The 15,871-nt window shown below is 48.5% G+C and overlaps 1 protein-coding gene across 4 annotated transcripts in view; it reads left to right on the forward strand.

The window, feature by feature from the left end:
* The window catches only part of OPA1 (OPA1 mitochondrial dynamin like GTPase), a 107,889-nt gene that overhangs the window by 34,543 nt on the left and 57,475 nt on the right, over window positions 1-15,871 (forward strand). For all 4 annotated transcript variants that reach the window (XM_067466180.1, XM_067466182.1, XM_067466181.1 and 1 more), the window contains 7 exons: window positions 5,666-5,719; window positions 10,040-10,144; window positions 10,492-10,578; window positions 11,240-11,353; window positions 11,466-11,546; window positions 13,934-14,008; window positions 14,105-14,176. In XM_067466180.1, coding sequence (XP_067322281.1) covers window positions 5,666-5,719; window positions 10,040-10,144; window positions 10,492-10,578; window positions 11,240-11,353; window positions 11,466-11,546; window positions 13,934-14,008; window positions 14,105-14,176 — 588 coding nt within the window. The remainder of the gene's footprint in view (window positions 1-5,665; window positions 5,720-10,039; window positions 10,145-10,491; window positions 10,579-11,239; window positions 11,354-11,465; window positions 11,547-13,933; window positions 14,009-14,104; window positions 14,177-15,871) is intronic.

The raw sequence follows: 15,871 nt of genomic DNA on the forward strand, positions 1-15,871 counted from the left end.
CAGGCTGGCTTCGAACTCATGACCTTTTGGTCAGAAGTGATCTTAATGCAGCTGACACTCAGACAGCTGCGCCACAGTCACTTCTAATGACAAACATGAGATTTGTGGGAGAATTACACTTGGCTTTGTTTCCAGGAGCTCTGCTGCTCATTTGAGCGCTCACCTGTTCATAGAAATGTAGAATATTCTTCTAGAACCCTAGAGTTGGAAGAGACCCAAACGCCGTCCAGCCCAACCCCCTTCTGCCATGTAGAAAAACAGAACCCAAGCCCTCCTGGCAGATGGCCATCCAGCCTGTCATGGATCATAGCTCCGGCAGCAAGAGCAAGGAGGTGCTGCTTGGAGAGCCAGCCTTGGAGCCGGGGCCTAGCAGCCGAGCTTGGAAGGAGAGCCAATGGAGGAGGCTTCCCCTTCTCATCCTGCAGGACAAATGCCAGCAGGTCTGCCTGAGCAGGCAGAGGGAAGGAGAAGGGTTCCTTCCAGCTCTTTCAGACTTGCAAAAGGAGGAAGCTCAACTTCGTGGGTCATAGAAACATAGAATCAAAGAGTTGGAAGAGTCCTCCTGGGCCACCATCCAGTCCAACCCCATTCTGCCAATAAGCAGGAATATTGCATTCAAAGCACCCCTGACAGATGGCCACTCAGCCTCTGCTTCAAAGCTTCCAAAGAAGGAGCCTCCACCACACTCCCTCCGGGGCAGAGTTCCACTGCTGAACGGCTCTCACAGTCAGGAAGTTCTTCCTCATGTTCAGGTGGAATCTCCTTTCTTGTAGTTTGAAGCCATGGTTCCATTGCGTCCTAGTCTCCAGGGAAGCAGAAAGGAAGCTTGCTCCCTCCTCCTCCCTGTGACTTCCTCTCACATATTTATACATGGCCCTCATCATGTCTCCTCTCAGCCTTCTCTTCTTCAGGCTAAACATGCCCAGCTCCTTAAGCCGCTCCTCATAGGGCTTGTTCTCCAGACCTTTTATCATTTTAGTCGCTCTCCTCTATTGCTCTATTTCAAGTGTGGAAGGGAGCAGCGTGGAGCAGGTTGCAATGCCCCACTGCCAACCATTCAGGACTTAATGAGAAGGGCTCGCCCCATAGGATTCGGGCCCAGGCTCCTTCAAGGAACTCCCTGGCCTTGCTGTTTCCAAGGGAAAATGGTTCTATTTCAGAAGCGGCGAACTGGCTGCAAGGGCCTCTCGCTGGGCTCCTTTCAGTTACCAAACATGGCTGGAAAATTTTTTGCCCTGTCAATGGAAGGAGAGCAAGGACAATGGCTAAACATGCCCAGCTCCTTAAGCCGCTCCTCATAGGGCTTGTTCTCCAGACCCTTGATCTGCTCCCTCCTCCCTGTGGCTTCCTCTCACATATTTATACATGGCCCTCATCATATCTCCTCTCATCCTTCTCTTCTTCAGGCTAAACATGCCCAGCTCCCTAAGCCGCTCCTCATAGGGCTTGTTCTCCAGACCCTTGATCATTTGAGTCGCTCTCCTCAGGTGTGCAGAGAAGCACACTCTCAGTAAGCAGCACCTGAGGACCTGGCCCAAGAGGGGCCCAAGAGTGGCCCCTTCTCGCTGGCAGCAACTTCAGCCTTTGGAACCATGACCTCGGTTGTTGGCGGTCTCTGGGCTCTGGCCTATCTCTTAGACTCTGGCATTTGGGGGTTTGGATTAACCATGAACTCTAGTCTTTGTTGGAATTGACTGGATCTGGAGTGGACTATTGGTTTCCCTGTTGTTAATCCCTGCAGTTTGTATCTCTCAGATTCATTCTGTGGTTTGGACTTGGACTCTTGGTTGATCTCCTCTTTGGAAGCGGGTCCTGCCTGTACGGCACAGTGTCTGCTCCAAAGCCTCCAGAGAAAGAAGGGGCCTCCAATGGACTTTCTTCCTCATGTTTACATGGAATCTCTTTGCTCCGTTGGGTCCTAGTTTCCCTCCGCAACGAGGTCTCCTTTCGAGTATTTATCCATGGCTCTCATCTCCCTTTCTCTCGACCTTCCTTTCTCCAAGCGAAACACCCCCAGCTTCCTAAGCCTCTCTTCAGATGAGTTCATAGTTTCTCAATCGGTGGCCATTTTGGTCGCCCTTCTCTGGCAGTCTGCCTTTCAATGAGAGGAGGGCCAAAGGAAGGCAGCTCGTGCCTTGGCTTCTTCACTTCCTTATGCTTACTTATTTATTCTTTTATTTACAGTATTTATATTCCGCCCTTCTTCTCACCCCACAGCAGGGGACTCAGGGCAGATTACAATGTATATATACATGGCAAACATTCAATGCCATAGATACACAACGTATATAGACAGACACACAGAGGCTATTTAACAATCCAGCTTTTCATGAGGGTATTCTGACCACCGGGGGAGCTGTTGCTTCACCGTCCTTTTGTGACACTGATGAAGTACTTCCTCATGCTTTGCAGGCTTGCTGGAGATTTTTATGGCCTCTTAAATTAGTTAAATTTGCCTCCCCGCATAAGCGGTACCTAAATTTCCTACTTGACAGATGCAACTGTCTTTTGGGCTGCAAAGGTCGACCTTGGTCGGCCCCTCTTCCTTTTTCCTTCCATTTTCCCCAGCATCCTTCCCTTCTCTAAGCTTTTCTTTCTTCTCATGATGTGGCCAAAGGACTTCACCTTGTTCTCTACTATCCTTCCCTCCAATGAGCAGTTGGGCTTCATTTCCTGGAGGATGGACTGGTTGGACCTTCTGGCACTCTCAGAACTTTCCTCCAACACCACAGTTCAAAAGCGCCTCTCTTCCTTCGCTCAGCCTTCCCGAAGGTCCAGCTCTCACATCTGTAGGTGACTACAGGGAAGACCATGGCTTGGACTAGGCAATGGATCTTTCTTGCCAGTCTGATGTCTCTGCTCTTCACTATTTTATCGAGACTGGACATTGCTCTCCTCCCAAGAAGGAAGCGTCTCCTGATTTCCTGGCCACAGTCTGCATCTGCACTCATCTTTGCACCTAGAAATACAAACCCTGTCACGGCCTCCACGTTTTCTCCCTCTGTTTTCCAGTTTTCAATCATTCTTGTTGCCATGATCTTGGTTTTTTTGATGTTTAGCTGCAACCCGGCTTTTGCGCTTTCTTCTTTCACCTTGGTGAGAAGGCTCCTCAGCTCCTCCTCGCTTTCGGCCATCAGAGTGGTGTCATCTGCATATATAAGGTTGTGAATGTTTCTTCCAGCAATTTTCACCCCAGCCTTGCATTCGTCAAGCCCCGCACATTGCATGATGTGTTGAATAGGTTGGGGGAGAGGATACAACCCTGCCGTACGCCTTTCCCAATCTTGAACCAGTCTGTTGTTCCATGGTCAGTTCTTCCTGTTGCTACTTGGTCCTTGTACAGATTCCTCAGGAGAGAGGGAAGGGGGCTTAGGATGCCCATACAGACCAGCAAGAACTTGCCACAATTTCTGCCACAATTCCACACAGTCAAAGGCTTTAGAATAGTCAATAAAACAGAAGTAGATGTTTTTCTGGCACTCCCTGCCTTTCTCCATTCTCCAGCACCTGGATATTGGCCATGTGGTCTCTCATTCCTCTGCCTTTTCTAAACCCAGCTTGTCCACTCTCTCTCCATGTCTTGCTGGAGTCTTCTTCCTTGCAGGATCTTGAGCATTCCCTTAATGGCATGATGAGAAATAAGGGCCACTGTACGGAAGTTTGAGCAGTCTTTCGCATTTCCCTTTTTTGGTATGGGGATATAAGTTGATTTTTCCAGTCTGATGGCAAAAACAGAGAGGAGAGTATAAATTAAATACATTCCAATTGTCATACAGGAGACATGGGGGAAGGGAAACCCTTAGTCTATATTAAACGAACGAACTGCTCCTCGTTGAGGACTTGAGACTTGGGGAGTGTGGGGCTGAATCCCAGCAATCCCCTTCTTCAACCACGACTGCACAAGCCTATAAGTTCACCACCTTCTTTGGGTGCAGGAACAAGCTCCCAGGTTCCATTCCGATGCAAAGGGCTCGGTTCCTGTCACGCTGCACGCTTCCATTTCTCTCCTTCCCTTCTCTCTGGCAACCTCCACACCTCTCTGCAGGATGATGGTTTCTGAATGCCTGCAATGTCTTTTTTGAAAAATCTTTATTCAAGAAAAGTTTTTTTTTCTGAAAATACAGTTGCAATAAAATATCAAAAGCATACGATAAAGCTTTAGATAGATACAGATATGAAATAGTAAAGAATGAAAAGGGAAGAAAAGATATGAGAACAGGGAGAGAAGGGGAGAAAGGGGAAAAGGTATTTGGGGGGGGGGGGGGGGTGAGGGGAAGCCAAAGAGGAAGATGTGTGGGATAGTGAAGAAGGGAAAGTCAAACATAGAGTAAAATAGACATTTCTTGACATCCTGGTATCTTCTACGAGGTTCTCTCCTCTTCCCTTCTTTTTCTTTATTCTCTTCTTTTCTCCCTTTTTTCATTTTATCCATGGCTTTCTCTTCCTTAAATGAGTATTTTCATTTTCTTTTTTATTTACTACTAGCCATCCCCTGCCACGCATTGCTGTGGCCCACTCTGGTGGTCATGGGGGTTCTGTGTGGGAAGTTTGGCCCAATTCTATCACTGGTGGGATTCAGAATGCTCTGTGATTGTAGGTGAACTATAAATCCCAGCAACTACAACTCCCAAATGTCAAGATTTTATTTTCCCCAAACTCCACCAATGTTCACATTTGGGCATATTGAGTATTCGTGTAGAGTTTGGTCCAGATCCATCATTGTTTGTGTCCACAGTGCTCTCTGGAAGGAGGTGAACTACAACTCCAAAACCAAAGGACACTGCTCACCTAACCCTTCCAGTATTTTCTGTTGGTCATGGGAGACCTGTGTGCCAAGTTTGGTACAATTCCAATATTGGTGGGGTTCAGAATGCTCTGTTATTGTAGGTAAACTACAACTCCCAAATGTCAAGATTCTCTTTTCCCCAAACTCCACCAGTATTTCACATCTGGGCATATTGAGTATTTGTGTAGAGTTTGGTCCAGATCCATCATTGTTTGAGTCCACAGTGATCTCTGGATGGTGGTGAACTACAACTCCAAAACCAAAGGACACTGCCCACCAAACCCTTCCCGTATTTTCTGTTGGTCATGGGAGAACTGTGTGCCAAGTTGGGTTTAATTCCATTGTTGGTGGGGTTCAGAATGCTCTTCGATTTTAGGTGAACTATAAATCCCAGCAACTACAACTCCCAAATGACAAAATCAATTTTTTTGAGTGATGGTCACTTGTTGGCCTGCCCACGGCCTGCTGCCTTAGCCACAGAAGCCAAGGAAACTGTGGGAACGGCCTTCTTGCTTCTCCAACACCCATATGGTGGGGTGGCTGTTGTTTTTCGCAGTGACCTTGGGACGTAGTAGTGTTCTGGCTCTGCAACTTAATTCTTTTCGGCTTAGTTCCCGTGTTGTTTTTAGCATTCCGGAGTGAGTGTGGTGTGTCCGGGAAAGTGATCCCAATCCCTGGAAGACGGAGACTGCGGGCGTCAGGACAAAAGCTCCCTTGAGATTCTGTCTCTCTCCCTTCTTTGCTTTTTGTCGCAGGCGGTCAGTTTGATGGAAGGTCTTGGCCGGACACTTCTTAGGGAGCGGGTGCCTTCTGCCCTTCAGGGTTAGTCGCTTGTGTTCTGAGTGCAGTTTCTCACGCCCGGCCTTTGGCTCATTGCAGGTTTCCGACAAAGAGAAGGTGGACCAGCTGCAGGAAGAACTGCTGCGCACTCAGGTAAGCCTGGCGCCGGGTTTGGGGGGCAGTGTTGCAACTCAGAGTAAGCTTCGCCTGACTTCCAAACACCACCACACAAGAGCTGTAGCTTTATAGTTTATTGAGAGAAAAAAAGTCAAAATGAATTATAAGCATTGCAAAGTTCCAAAGATTTAGGTTAAATGCAGAATATAGTTCCAAAGATCTTCAGGTAAAAACAAGAGGCACAATTCTATAGGCAAAGTTCAAAACAGAGTCCCAGGTACAAGCAGTGAAACAATTTCCCCAAGAATCACAAAGCAAGAAATCCCAAGCGTGCTGCTTTCCAGCTAAGGTTATTCCATGCAGCTTTCAGGCTAACAAGCTACGTTGAACTGATGCTTTCTCTTCGTTTGCGTGTTTCTAACATGAAAACATTATGCTCTCACCAACATGAAAGCATTGCGATGACCTTTTCCCAAGTTGGTTTCTCGGTGAAAACTTCGTCTGACCCGCAAATCAAGACGGGCTTGCCGGGTCAGGTCACTCTCAAGGCTTTCTGCACTTTCACTACCAGCGTGGGAAGGAGGCAAAGGTCTCTCCACCTGTTCGCTATCTTCTTCGTTAAAATTCTTTTCTTCTGAGAACCGTTGTGTTGTTGACTCTGCACTGTCTGTGGAGGCCTCAGAAAAAGACCTAGAAGAAGGCCCAGAGATCTGAGGCACAGAAAAAGACCCAGGAATCTGAATCCCATCATCCTCCTCATCAGAGAACATCTCAGCCACAACAGGCAGCCTTCCTTTTCTCCAAATCGGCTGGGAACGGAAGAAGGGTTTGTGGGGGCCTCTTCGCCATCAGCCACAATTTTAGATGGCATTGTGGTTTACAATAGCACCGAGTCATTGGCGGGGCTTTGCCTCCCATGTGGTGAGCAGGACAGTCCTTGTGCTCATGGACTATTTATTTATTTATGTGGACCATTTCTACCCCGCCCTTCTCACCCCCGCGGGGGGACTCAGGGCGGCCAACCCAGGCAACAATTCAATGCCAACAGTATCAATACCAACAATATAAATTTGCGTGAGAGGCAGGCCTGAGACCTCTGCTGAAACCCTCAGGCGAAGGAAGGCTCATCCGTCCGCTTTTGAAGGCGTCCATTCTGCTTTCATCTCTTTTGAGCCTCAGGAAGTTCTTCCTAATGTTTAGTTCCTGCATGGGCCAACTTGGGCAGGGCCTTCCCTCCAGGTGTTTTGGACTTCAACTCCCATAATTCCTAACAATGTTAAAATGGCATAGGGGTCAGTTCTCTTTAGTTTTTACTCTGTGTCCCCAGATGTTACTGGATAATAATAATAATAATAATAACAACAACAACAACAACAACAACTTTATTTATATCCCGCTCCATCTCCCCGAGGGGACTCAGAGCGGTTCCCAGGTAACATCACAAAACATACAAAGTAAAAAACAACATAACCATAATCATAGAATCATAGAATCAAAGAGTTGGAAGAGACCTGGTGGGCCATCATCCAGCCCAACCCCATTCTGCCAAGAAGCAGGAATATTGCATTCAAAGCACCCCTGACAGATGGCCATCCAGCCTCCACTTAAAAGCCTCCAAAGAAGGAGCCTCCACCACACTCCCTCCGGGGCAGAGAGTTCCACTGCTGAACGGCTCTCACAGTCAGGAAGTTCCTCCTCATGTTCAGGTGGAATCTCCTCTCTTGTAGTTTGAAGCCATTGTTCCATTGCATCCTAGTCTCCAAGGAAGCAGAAAACAAGCTTGCTCCCTCCTCCTCCCTGTGGCTTCCTCTCACATACTTATACATGGCGCTCATCATATCCCCTCTCAGCCTTCTCTTCTTCAGGCTAAACATGCCTAGTTCCCTAAGCCGCTCCTCATAGGGCTTGTTCTCCAGACCTTTTATCATTTTAGTCGCTCTCCTCTGGACACATTCCAGCTTGTCAATATCTCTCTTCAATTGTGGGGCCCACAATTAAGAAAATTAAGAATAAGAAAACAAAAGATAAGCATAAAAATGACAACTCTCATCCTTTCTGATGATCTGCCAGTTGGACTGGGGATAATGGGAGTTACAGTCCAGAAGCACTTGTGGCCCAGAAGTTCCGGAAAGATTAAAGGACACTTGAACCCCAGGCGTATCCTGCCTGCCAGCCTTGTATCTCAATGCAGGCCGCGCTCTCCACGGGACCAAGGGCAGCCTTCCGGGCATCACTGTATCCCGACTCCCATCCTCTCTATTTGTGATAAGGAAGACAGGAGTTGTAGTCCAGCATCTGGAAGAGGGAGGGCCACATTCAATGGCACGGCAGGACGGATTTGGCCTGCGAGCCTTGAGTGTAACACACGTGACTAGCATGACAATCACACCTGCTCTCTCCCTTTATTTTCCCATTCTAGTTCCTACCTGGGGAGGAGAGGCATTGAGTGCCCTCCGGGGGACGAGTCACTTGCACTGGCTCACCCTTAAAGGGGTTCCTGTTGTGCAGAAGTCGGCAGGAAAGGTCTCCCCCAAACTCTTCCCTCTCTTTGATTTGTCTCAGTTTCAAAGCCTCTTTCCCCCGTGAGTCCCATAGAGTTCAAGAAGACAGGACCTGGGCCGTCAGCTTAGACTCAGAACTCCACATGACACATGTGTTTTCCCTGCGGGAGGCAAGATCCTTGCTTTCCCCCCACATCAGAATGCCCTAGTTTCTACTTGTGAAAACACAGGTTGAGCCTTCCTCATTCAAGGTGCTCAGGAACTGAAGGGTTTTGGATTTTGAAGGTGGGGCCTGAGTCTCAACATGACAGTGGCTTACAGTGTGTATACACCTTTTGCACACGGCTTGAAGGCAGCCTTGTATACAGGACTTTAAGTAAGTTCCACAAATGAGACTACGGCTGTGTACATTGTACATTGAAACACCAGAAAGCAAAGGTGTTGTCCTTCTCAACCACCAGGCACACCATTTGGGGGATCATCTAGATCAAGGACGCTCACTCTGCGGGAATCATTAGCAGGACCCAGAATCATTTGACTGTGAACCATTACATTGTGTTGAGCCTCCGTATGTTAAGAAGGAACCCTTGGTGTGGATGCTTACGTTTCCACACCAATGAAGGGGCACCACTTGAGGAGGGGAGGAGAACTCACGTTGGTGTGCCTAGATCACCCTTTTTTGCAGAAGAAGGTGATTTGAAGTATGGGTTGTTGTGAGTTTTCCAGGCTGCCTGGCCGTGTTCCCAAAGCATTCTCTCCTGACGTTTTGCCTGCATCTATTATTTATTTATTTATTATTTGCTATATTTGTAAAATTCAGTGCTCAAAAACATCATAAAACAGTTAAAAATAAATTAAAACAGTAGCACAATAAACAGTCAATATAAATCAATGTATTTGTCATGTCAGGGCAACCAGTCAATTGTATTACATTTCTAACAGAACTAAGCAAACAAACAGACAAAACACAAAGTTTGCAAGCTTGGTAGTTGGTTAAATGTCCTTTGACCAGTACCTGGCCCCTTGGAGTGCCTCTGGTGTTGCCGCAAGAAGGTCCTCCCTTGGCAGGGCTCAGGTTGCATTGCAGCAGGTGGTCAGTGGTGTGCTCTTCTCCACACTCGCGTGTTGTGGATTCCACTTTGTGGCCCCATTTCTGGCTCTGCATCTTGTGCAGAGCGCAGTCTGTTCTGTTCAGCGCCTTCCAGGTCGCCTCTGTGTGCCCAGGAGGGAGTCTCTCATTTGGCATCAGCCATTGGTTGAGGTTCTGGGTTTGAGCCTGCCATTTTTGGACTCTCGCTTGCTGGGGTGTTCCAGCGAGTGTCTCTGTAGATCTAAGAAAACTATTTCTAGATTTAGGTCGTTGACGTGCTGGCTGATGCCCAAACGGGATGAGCTGGAGATGTCACTGTCTTGGTCCTTTCACTATTGGCTGCTACTTCCCAGCTGATGGCAGGTGGTGCAATACCGGCTAAGCAGTGTACTTTCTCCACTGGTGTAGGGCGCAGACACTCCATGTTTCATTAAGAGCCACATCCACTGTTTTAGCGTGGGCCTAGATCACCCTTTCTTGCAGAAGAAGGTGATTTCAAGTATAGGTTGTTGTGAGTTTTCCGGGCTGCCTCACTGTGTTCCCAAAGCATTCTCTCCTGACATTTTGCATGCATCTATGGCAGGCATCCTCAGAGGTCTGAGAATTTGAAGAATGGAGGAGCCTGTGTGTCCTGAAGCTGGGCAGCATTGTCTATTAGCGAAGGAGGGGTGTTTCATGCGCAGCACTGTTTTGCCTCCCTTCTCCTCTTCCTCCCTTCTCTTCCCTTCCCTTCCTCTTTGAGTTCTGGTGTCTCCTCTCTTGCAGTTGAAATACCAGCGGATGCTGGAGCGTTTGGAGAGGGAGAACAAGGAACTACGGAAGATCGTCCTGCAGCGGGACGACAAGGGCATCCACCAGAGGAAGCTGAAGGTGCCGCCTGCACGGCTTCTCCATCCGCCCCCCTGGCCCCCTTTGCTCACTTTGGAGGGACAACCCCCTTCCCTTTGGGGGTGGCACCCCCTGTCGTGATGGGATAGATACAGCAGTCATGCCCCCTGGGTATTTGGGGGGTGGGCTGCCCTCCCGGGAAGTGGCACTTGCTGGCCACAGGCAGGAACCTGCACTCACGGCAGCCTTGGTTGCCGCTGTCTCCTGTCCTTCTGTCACGAGGCGGTTGAGGCCAGAGGGCAGGGAAAGCCTCTCTTCGTCCCGTTGCCTTTTTCAGGGTTGGGTTTCACCGGACTCGCTTGAGCTCCCTTTCCCTCTTTCTTCCTCAGAAGTCCCTGATTGACATGTATTCAGAAGTCCTGGACACTCTCTCGGATTACGATGCCAGCTACAACACTCACGACCATTTGCCGCGGGTAAGGGGCCAGCGGGTGCCCAATGGCTCTGGCCTTGCGCCATGAACAAGAGGAAATCCTCAGGACTTGCAAGCAGGGCAGTCTTGGCTCCAGGCAGGACTGGGACCGAAGTCCTGAGCTGGACCCAACCAAAGGGAGGTCAGGCGCAGGCATCCCGGCTAGTAGCCCTTTGGTGCCTTCTCCTTCCTGGCTTTGCCCAATCCCCTTTGGAAGGCATTCCAGTTGGTGCCCACCATTATTCTTCACTCGTATTATTCATTGTGTTTCTCCCCCCTCCCCTGTTTCCTCAAAACCAGGACTAAAGTGGCTTGCAAATTGAAACAAGCACAATATGGACAAAATAAACAGAAAGCGAACATGATTACATTTCTAGCAACATTCTAAATGTACAATTTAAAATGTTTTTAAACCTTGAAAACACAAAGCCATTAAAACAATACAGGAAGCTCTTCAAAACCCTTTAGTGCTTATGAACCCTCGTATGTAACTCAGTTGTGCATTTTTCTGTAACTGCAACTGAATGTCTGGAAAGCTTCCTCCCCAAAAAATGATGGAGCCCATCAGTTCTGATCAGATTCCCAGTGCAATTGGGGCAGGGCTTTACTTTGCCCCCAAGCACCCAAGGGCGCGTTTGCATGTTGGCTGGGCGTTCCTTCTGCAGGTGGTGGTGGTCGGGGACCAGAGTGCCGGGAAGACCAGCGTCCTGGAGATGATCGCCCAGGCCCGAATTTTTCCGCGCGGCTCCGGAGAGATGATGACCCGCTCCCCTGTGAAGGTGCGGAGGGGATCCCAGGGGATTGGGGCACAGCTGGGGAAGGCTTCCCAATGCGGGCGGGGGACCCTCGTCCTTTCCTTGACCGTCTACCCTTCCTGCCTTGGGCCCTTAGGTCACCCTGAGCGAAGGCCCTCACCACGTGGCCCTCTTCAAGGACAGCTCCCGGGAGTTTGACCTCACCAAGGAGGAGGACGTAAGTCTCCAGGAAGCCCCTGGCCTTTGACTTGGGATGTGTATGGTCTGCATGGGTGGCGTGACGGAGGGACCCGGTGTAGAAATGCTCATGAACGGGTGCATAGGGGTTGCCTTAAGGAAGACTTTCCACAGAGGTGATGCCAACGCCAAGGAGGATCTCCTGATTGGATCTCCCTGCAGAGACAAAGCAGGAGGACGAGGGCCCAGAATTGTAAACTGTTGATTTAGTGACCTCTTGAGCATCTGCTCAAAGGCATGAAAACAAATAATGAAGCATACTACCTCAGTCTCAATTATGCTGGGGAAGGTGGAAGGCAAAAGGAAGAGGGGCCGACCAAGGGCAAGATGGATGGACGGCATCCTTGAAGTGACTGGACTTACCTTGAAGGAGCTGGGGGTGGTTATGGCCGACAGGGAGCTCTGTCGTGGGCTGGTCCATGACACTACCTCAGTCAGCTCCAAAGCCTGGAACGGCTCTTATCTTTTATTGCAATCTACCCTAAAAACTATCTACAGGAGCAGAGTAAAGGTGTCCGTTCACTTTGCCATACATCACTGGACGCACCCATTCCTGGCTTATCTGCTGTCATCCGTCTCTGTCACGGGGACTTTCCAAAGTTACTCTCTAGCAATACATCACAGCTCTGTGCATTTAGCATTTGCATTACATTGCTACATCAACACAGTTTAAACCAGGGGTCCTCAAACTAAGGCCCGGGGGCCGGATGCGGCCCTCCAAGCTCATTTACCCAGCCCTCGCTCAGGGTCAACCAAAGTCTGAAATGACTTGCAAGCACATGACAACAACAACAACAACAACAACAACAATCCTATCTCATCAGCAAAAAGCAGGCCCACACTTCCCATTGAAATACCAATAAGTTTATATTTGTCAAAATTGTTACTCATTTCAATTATTGTATTGTTTTAAAGTGGGTTTTTTTTGCATTACAAATAAGATTTGTGCAGTGTGCATAGGAATTCATTCATGTTTTTTTCAAATTATAATCTGGCCCTCCAACAGTTTGCGGGATTGTGACCTGGCCCTCTGTTTAAAAAGTTTGTGGACCCCTGGTGTAAACTATAAACAATGTTTCACTACATTTAAGCACCACGTTCCGACATAAACGTCCAAGGAGTTTTGATTTTTTTAATTAATACACTTGGTGATGGAACCTGGGCCTGACCCATCCCGGGCTTTGTGGGGCTTTCCTTCACCTTTTGAATTGCATTTGCAAATCAAATAAGGAGCCATTGGAGGTGAAATACAGCTGGGCTTGGCTGCTCTGAGCGCTGGGGCCTCAGCTACACGTGGCTGCCACTGTTTAAACCAGTAGCTTTTCCCAAATATGTGTGTCTCTTTGAAGAGTATGGCGGGGGGGGGGGGGGGGCGGCAAGTGGCCTCTTTCACTACAGTTTACTACCAGATTGTGGCTGCAGAACATGTGAATGTGTTGTGATATGCTTTCATGGCTGGGGTCACTGGGTTGCTCTGAGATTTTTGGGCTATATACCCCTAAATGCTGCTGGAATATAGTCATACATGTTGGTTTTGACCTATAAAGCTCTATACGGTTCTGGCCCAGCCTACTTGTCCGAACGCATCCACCCCTACATCCCACCTCATAATCTAATCCTCGTAATCCCCGTAATCATCTGGGGAGGCCTTGCTCTCACTTATGATTTATGTTTAATTGTGGTTTTATTATTGTGGTTGTTATTTATTTATTTATTTATTTATTTATTTACTATTCTTGTATACCGCTGTATCTCAAGCCCGAGGGCGACTCACAGCGGTTTCCAGACAGCAAACAACAAAGACAATAAAAACAGCAATAATTAATATACCACAACAGTTAAATTACACATTTCCATTACTAGCTAATAGACAAACATCAATATACCATAATCACAAAACCCACCCCCGATCGCCTCATCATCCAAGCGTGATCCAGATTCGACGTCATTGTTGTTATGGTTTGGCATCATGTCAGTGTCCAATGGATGGCACTGAAGTTTTGCCAGTTATGTGTAAACCGCTTTGAGTCCCCCCAGGGGTGAGAAAAGTGGGATAGAAAGACTGTAAACAAACAAACAAACAAATAAATAAATACAGCGTGAAAAACTCACAGCAACCCAAAAAAGGGAGAGTTTCTTGCTTGTTTTTTTTTCGGGGGGGGGGGGGGGGTCCTATGCAGTGATGGTATTTGAGGTTATTTTGATGTTGCTTGTGCTCCATTTCAATTGGAACGTCAAATAGACGTGTCCTTCGGAGATTTCCCTTCTGCCTCCTGAGACGAAATAAAATGCTTGCTGCAGGGGCCTGGTGCAAATGTCTTGGTTCTTGTTTCAAGTTCTAATCTCTCTTCCTCCCTGTGGAGACAGCTGGCTGCCCTGAGGCACGAGATAGAGATCCGGATGCGGAAGAGCGTGAGCGAAGGCTGCACCGTCAGCTCAGAGGTGAGAGAGGCCTGGGGCTGCTGCCTGGGACCCTTCCCAAAGTCTCTTCTGGGGCAGAGCACCCACCAAGCCTCCCCGCTTTGCTCTCTCTTGCAGACCATCTCCCTCAGCGTTAAAGGGCCGGGCCTCCAGAGGATGGTGCTGGTGGACCTGCCGGGCGTCATCAGCGTGAGTGTGCAGGGGCACGTGGGGGGGGGGGGCTTTGCCGCAAAGGGCACTGTCTTTCTGGTCTCCCTCTGCCTCAGCGTCCTTTGCGGAAGAGCAGAGATCCTGCTGGTCCGTATTGCAGGTCCCAGAGAGAACCACTGAGGATTTGGCTGGACAGAGCCTGCCTTGCTAATAATAATAATAATAATAATAATAATAATAATAATAATAAATAAACTTTATTTATACCCCACCACCATCTCCCCAAGGGGACTTGGGGCGGCTGACATGAGGCCAAGCCCAAGAATTACAATAAGACAAAGTAAAATTCAAACACGCCAGTTTATTTATTTAGTATCAAAAGCATGACATAAATTAGGATAAAACTGATAAAATAGAAGGTGTGCAGGCGGCTAAATATCTTTGGACCAAAAACGGGCAATAGCAATCAATGGCATTGTCTGTAGCCTCCAACAATTCTTCCTCTGTACATGAGGCAGGGCATTGTGGACAAGCATACAGGTGCGGAGTTGTCTGTTCCACTCCGCAGTCACACAAGGTAGGGGATTCTTTTAGGTAGGGCCATTTTGCAAGGTTGCCTTTTGATCCTAAATATCTTTTGACCAAAAATGGGCCACAGCAACGGCATTGTCTGTAGCCTCCAACAATTCTTCCTCTGTACATGAGGCAGGGCATTGTGGACAAGCATACAGGTGCGGAGTTGTCTGTTCCACTCCGCAGTCACACAAGGTAGGGGATTCTTTTAGGTAGGGCCATTTTGCAAGGTTGCCTTTTGATCCTAAATATCTTTGGACCAAAAATGGGCAACAGCAATGGCATTGTCTGTAGCCTCCAACAATTCTTCCTCTGTACATGAGGCAGGGCATTGTGGACAAGCATACAGGTGCGGAGTTGTCTGTTCCACTCCGCAGTCACACAAGGTGGGGGATTCTTTTAGGTAGGGCCATTTTGCAAGGTTGCCTTTTGATCCTAAATATCTTTTGACCAAAAATGGGCAACAGCAACGGCATTGTCTGTAGCCTCCAACAATTCTTCCTCTGTACATGAGGCAGGGCATTGTGGACAAGCATACAGGTGCGGAGTTGTCTGTTCCACTCCGCAGTCACACAAGGTGGGGGATTCTTTTAGGTAGGGCCATTTTGCAAGGTTGCCTTTTGATCCTAAATATCTTTGGACCAAAAATGGGCAACAGCAACGGCATTGTCTGTAGCCTCCAACAATTCTTCCTCTGTACATGAGGCAGGACGTAGGGGAGAAGCATGCAGATGCGGAGTTGTCTGTTCTGCTCCACAGTCACACAAAGTGGGGGATTCTCTTAGGTCATGCCATTTTGCCAGGTTGTCTTCGGATCTGCCCACTTCTGAGTCTGTTCAGAGAATTCCAGGTTGCCTATTCTTGGTTTACCCCTGGAGGAAGACCCTCTCTCGCGGGGGGCCATCCAGTTGGGGTTTCCTGGTCCAGCTGCCCAGAGGGAGGGAGAGAGACCCTTGGTGTTGCTGGGGGGACGCCGAGAGGAGTGGGAGTTGCAAGTAATAACATCAAATAAAGTGCAAACCATGGGAAGAGCATGCTTTTAATGCTGCCCCTCAAACGCAGACCAGGCCTACAGTGCCTAGGCCAGGCCTGGGCCAACTTGGGCCCTCCCTCTCTCCCTCCAGGCATTTTGGACTGAAACTACCACAATTCCCAAGAGCC

Source organism: Anolis sagrei, chromosome 3, assembly GCF_037176765.1.
Source record: "Anolis sagrei isolate rAnoSag1 chromosome 3, rAnoSag1.mat, whole genome shotgun sequence".
Taxonomy (NCBI): Eukaryota; Metazoa; Chordata; class Lepidosauria; order Squamata; family Dactyloidae; genus Anolis; species Anolis sagrei.